This window comes from Grammomys surdaster, unplaced genomic scaffold (genome assembly GCF_004785775.1).
Source record: "Grammomys surdaster isolate TR1022 unplaced genomic scaffold, NIH_TR_1.0 60, whole genome shotgun sequence".
Lineage (NCBI taxonomy): Eukaryota > Metazoa > Chordata > Mammalia > Rodentia > Muridae > Grammomys > Grammomys surdaster.
Genome location: NW_021604562.1, coordinates 10062016 through 10066969, shown reverse-complemented (window position 1 = coordinate 10066969; position 4954 = coordinate 10062016). Strand labels below are relative to the sequence as shown.

The 4954-nt window shown below is 40.3% G+C and overlaps 1 protein-coding gene across 1 annotated transcript in view; it reads right to left on the bottom strand.

Moving 5' to 3' along the window:
• LOC114631302 (rhox homeobox family member 1-like) overlaps positions 1-3993 on the bottom strand; it is a 9670-nt gene extending 5677 nt beyond the window's left edge. The window contains exon 1 of the mRNA XM_028779933.1: positions 3614-3993. Within this exon, the coding sequence (XP_028635766.1) occupies positions 3614-3993 (380 nt within the window). The remainder of the gene's footprint in view (positions 1-3613) is intronic.
• Positions 3994-4954: the final 961 nt, after the last annotated feature.

Below are 4954 nucleotides of genomic sequence, written 5' to 3'. Positions count from 1 at the left end.
GAAGAAGAAGAAGAAGAAGAAGAAGAAGAAGAAGAAGAAGAAGAAGACAAGGTAGAAGATAATGACATCTCAGTCAAAGAAAATGTTAAATATTTTTTTTAAAAAATCCAGGCATAAATAGCCCAGGAAATCTGGAACTATATTAAAATACCACACCTATTAAGGTATAAAAAGTATATGAAACACCAAATATACTGGGCCAGAACCTGAAAGCAAACTCCCCACGACACATAATAATAAAAACACTAAATGTACATTTAAAAGATAGGGTAATTGAAAGCTGCAAGGGAAAAGGACCAAGTCATATACAAAGGAGGGCCCTTTAGAATAACAGCTGGCTTTTCTATGGAGACTCTGAAAGCCAGAAGGGAGGAGAGAGATGTTCTAGAAGCTCTAAGAGACCACAAGTACCAACTCAGACTACTAGACCCAGCAAAATTATTAATCACAATTGACAGAGAAAAAAACTTCACAATAAAAACAAACTTAAGCAATTTCTGTATACTACCTCCACAGAAGGCACTAGAAGAAACTTCAATCTGAAGAGAAGGCTAACTACTCCCAAAAGGACACAAGAGATAAAAAAAATCCCAGAAAAGTTCATCAAAAGAGGGAAAAATCCATGCTACCACAGCAAAATAACAGCAATCAAAAAATAATGATCATTAATAACTCTCCATGTTAATGGTCTATACTCCTCCCCCAAAAAGATACAGACTAATACTAATAGGTTTGATAAGAAAATGAGATCCATAAAATCAGATACACTGAACCTGATACAAGAGAAAATGAGGAAAATCCTTGAATGCACTGGCACGGGAGACAACTTCCTGAACAGAACACCGATAGCTCAGGCACTAAGATCAACAATTAATTAATGGGATCTTATGAAACTGAAAAGCTTCTGTAAGACAAAGAACAACATCATCCCCATAATACTCCAGGGTAGGCCCCATGTCCGATACAAAAGAGACTCCATATATTGTTTTGTTTTTTTGTGGGTGTCTGTGCATAAACATGTGTGTGTGTATGTGTATTATATTTTGCTATTTTTGTCTTGTTTTCTTTTTCTTTTAATTTTGTCTGCTTTGATTTGGGTTTTGGTCTTGATAGTTTTCCTGTTTTGCTTTGTTTATGAAGTTGAATGGGTAGGGAGAATGTGGGAGGAGTTAGAAAAGGGAAAATGTAGTTAAAATACATTGTATAAAAATACTTTTAATAAAAATTTAAAAACTCTATCCCCATACACATCTACAAGCATGTTTTTCAGTAATCCTTAGAAGGAGCCATGTTTAGAAGTAGTTTTATCTTGTTCGAACTGACTGCTGGGTTTGTATATAGTTTCAGGGGCACAAAAGTCTTCATTCTATTGGACATGATCTGTAAAAAAAAAATGTGTGTACAAAAAGCAAGCTCCAGCACAGGCAGTACACATGAAATAGATAAACTGGAATGCTAATACTTGAATGTCTGTGTTTTGAAGGAAAAAGCATCACATGGAACATCATATTTGATGATAACATATTTGAACATCAATAACCCACTCCAAAACACACCCAGACTTAAATAGAAGACCTTTTTAAAGAGACACTTGACCACAAAGACAGGTCGTGGTGGCCAAAAGCACAGGTAAAGTCACATCACACAACAGTAAGAAAATGAACTTCAAATCACACAGATATGATCCCACACCCAGAAAGGTGGTTATTAACAAGGTCCACAAAATAACAAGCCTGGAAAATCCCTAAAGACATTGGAAACATCATCCTTGATTCTGGGAAATGTCAAGCAGTATATCCACCAAGGAAAGGTCAGGTCTCCTTCAAATAGTGAGCATGGAATGGTCACATGATACAACAAATCTGCTTCTGGGTGTACACCCCCAAATGACTGAAAATCTGGAATTTTGAGAAAGACATTCGTGGACTCTTGCAGCGGCAAAGCACAATCCATATGGGACACAGAGAAAATCACCCAGTTCTCTTTTTACAGATGGTGCAATAACAGAAAACACATGATAGCTATGCGAAAGGGTCTTTGGGATATAATTTACCCCCAAGAAAGCAGAAATTCAGCCAGATGTTAGCACACTGATGAGGCTTGAAGACATGCCAATCGAAGCAGGTAAGTTCAGAAATGACAAATTCTGCCTGATTTTTCCTTATGTGAAGTGCCTAGACAAGGCATCTTGAGAGGAGTGATAAGGCAGGAGAGTGGTAGTTGGGTCCTGTGGGCATAGAAAGGGCAGTTTTTAGTGGGTTCAGTTTTCCCTTGGTGTCACAGAGAGGCTTCCAGAGATCTGTCCCAAAACCACTTGACAAGACTCCGGGCTGCTGAATCTTGATATTCAGATTTGGTTTAAGGTTTTATGTTTCTGTATTTAAGGACAATCTTTTAAATGAAAGGAACCAAAGAGTGATCAGTGAGCATTTTGGAGACCTCGTTTGCACCAAGCATGCAACCTCAGTCACCCAAGAGAGGCATCCTCTTGAGGGACTAAGAACTGAACAAATCCCAGACCTGCAGACAGTTAAGGAAAGGCACCTCTGACTAATAAGACAGGAAACTTTCTGCTGCTTCCTCGCATTCTTTACCTGAGATAAAAAGGCCTAGTGGGCCTTTTCTCCTGCCTTTGGCTGACTGCTCCAGCCTGGTCAGATATGTTCAAAGCCTGTCCTAAGCCCGTTTCAGTTTATATGAAGCTATGAACCTTTCAGCTTCTCATTCTCGGTCTAAAATGACTAATACAAATATGAGCAGCTTGGTTGGCTGACACCCCTACCCCAGATGAAAAGCATTTCATTTTCAGATTACCCTCTCTACTTAGTGGAGGGTGTCTCTTTGCCTGCCTTGCCTTGCACTGGTCCTATTTCAGTTTTTGGTTTGTTTTCTTTTGTTTTGACTGTTACAGAAACTATATTTGATTACCTATTTCAGTTTTAATAGCTTGTTACCTATTGCTGCCTGCTGCATCTGGAACCTTTCCTGCCTTTCAGTTCTTTAATGGATAGAGAAAACAAATTCCATCCAGTACCTCTAGATAATAACTCTCCTTAACCATCACCATAAAGTCAGCTGAAAACTTAGTGGGTTTAAGGCCAAGAGGAGAAGGAAGTCAACCCTCCTGCCACAAGCCAGTAATCTCAGCTTCTGAAGAGGCTGAAACAAGAGGATCACAAGTTCAAGAACGACGAACTGGGGTACAGAGTTGGTTCAAGGCCAGCCTGCACAACTCAGACCCTGATTTAGCAAAACTAAAGAGAAGCTGTGGTCACCTACAGGGCTCTTGTGGCCCTCACAACAAAATGCATGCAGGGTGTCTGCCACTGCTTTGCAAAAACCTCCACTGTGTGCTATGTAGGTTAGTTGTGCTTTGCTCAGATTCAGTCTTTGTTATAGCTTGAGCTCGCTAGAGGGCGCACTCCTGTGGCGTCTGCTGAGGCTGTGTCCTGAAGCTCTCTGAGGAGCTTATACCTCAGGGACAAAGGTATACCACTATGAGTGAATCTATGTGCTGAATCTCAAAGACATTAAAACATTTTAACAAGAGTGAGAAGGGATCAGAGGAGAGGAAAAGGAGCCCAAAGTCCTGAGGGACAGACCCGGTACACACCGTCTGAGGGAATCTGGATAATGAGTTTCTTCGAACACTGCCTGCAGTTCCCACAGCTGTCCAGGCGTGAATTTGTATGGTTTCCGAGGAATCCTGAATAACGACTGCTCACTGGTCTCGGCCACGTTCTTGGTCTCCTCTGGCTCTTCTTGCTCGGTGTCCTGGATGTTAATCATGTCACAGTCTTGGTAGCTATGTTCGCCTATAGAGCTCTGGTGGCCCTCACCGAACAGCTCTTTCAGGATGCCTGCTACTTCATCGATAAAACCGCCACTGTTTGCTGTGTAGGCCACAGTTTCCTCGGGTTCAGTTGTGATTTCTTCCTCATAGAAGCTCACCTCATAGTAGTCGTAGTCAAAGTAGAAGTACTTACGGGCCATGACCTGTGCTCGTCAGAAGGCGCACCCTTGTGGCTTCCAAAGAGGCTCTGCTCCTTAAAGCTCTCTGAGGAGCTGTCCGGGTTCTCCAGACTAAAATTGTTACCCTAGGCTACACACGTTCCTTTCTGACACGGACATGTGTCCCCCTCCACCAATGCTATTGGCTTTCAACTTACAAACCTGGGTGAGGCTCTAGTTTAGGCATACAAGGAGTAGAGTGTGGACATGAACTTGTGCGTGGATTCGCCCCACAGAGTAAGACGGTTGCCATAAACAACGTGGCAAAAAGGGCTACTTGAAGCAGAACATTGGGTTTCTGACTCATAAGAAATGGACCCCTAGTTGGACCTCAGTTGAGGAGTTTCCCTGGGTCTAAGAGAGGATCTTGGTTATCGCTGAAAATGTATTTTAGGCTGATTTAGAGGCAAAGGTAGGATATCAATAAAAATAAGATGACTAAATAAACTATCATTTTAGGATATAATTTCCAATTTTTATGTGACCCAAAATAAAGCTCCATCACTTTGTACTACCTATTATTTGAAACATTCTTATTATGTAAATTATGAAGTCACAGTAATGAATCAACTCTGAAAAATATTGACTGATCCCTTATATCCTAGAAAGCCAAATTAGGCCATGATTTAATTCTGTATAAAAAAGAATAAAAACACACGTGTGTAATTATAAAGATTTGTTTTCAATTTTAACAAAGAATGTAATTATATGTATATGTTGTACCCACCAGAGAAAAATACTTGGACATCTCTTTAAGTGTTTGTGATACCAGTGTAGCTCTCAGCCTTCCTCAGGATGAGCTTTTAAACATATAAACCATATCCTGGGCTGACATATTTCAAATAACAAGAAGAGTTAGCCAGAAGCCGAACTAAAGAAGCAAAAAAAAAAAAAAGGAAGAAGAAGAAGAAGAAGAAGAAGAAGAAGAAGAAGAAGAAGAAGA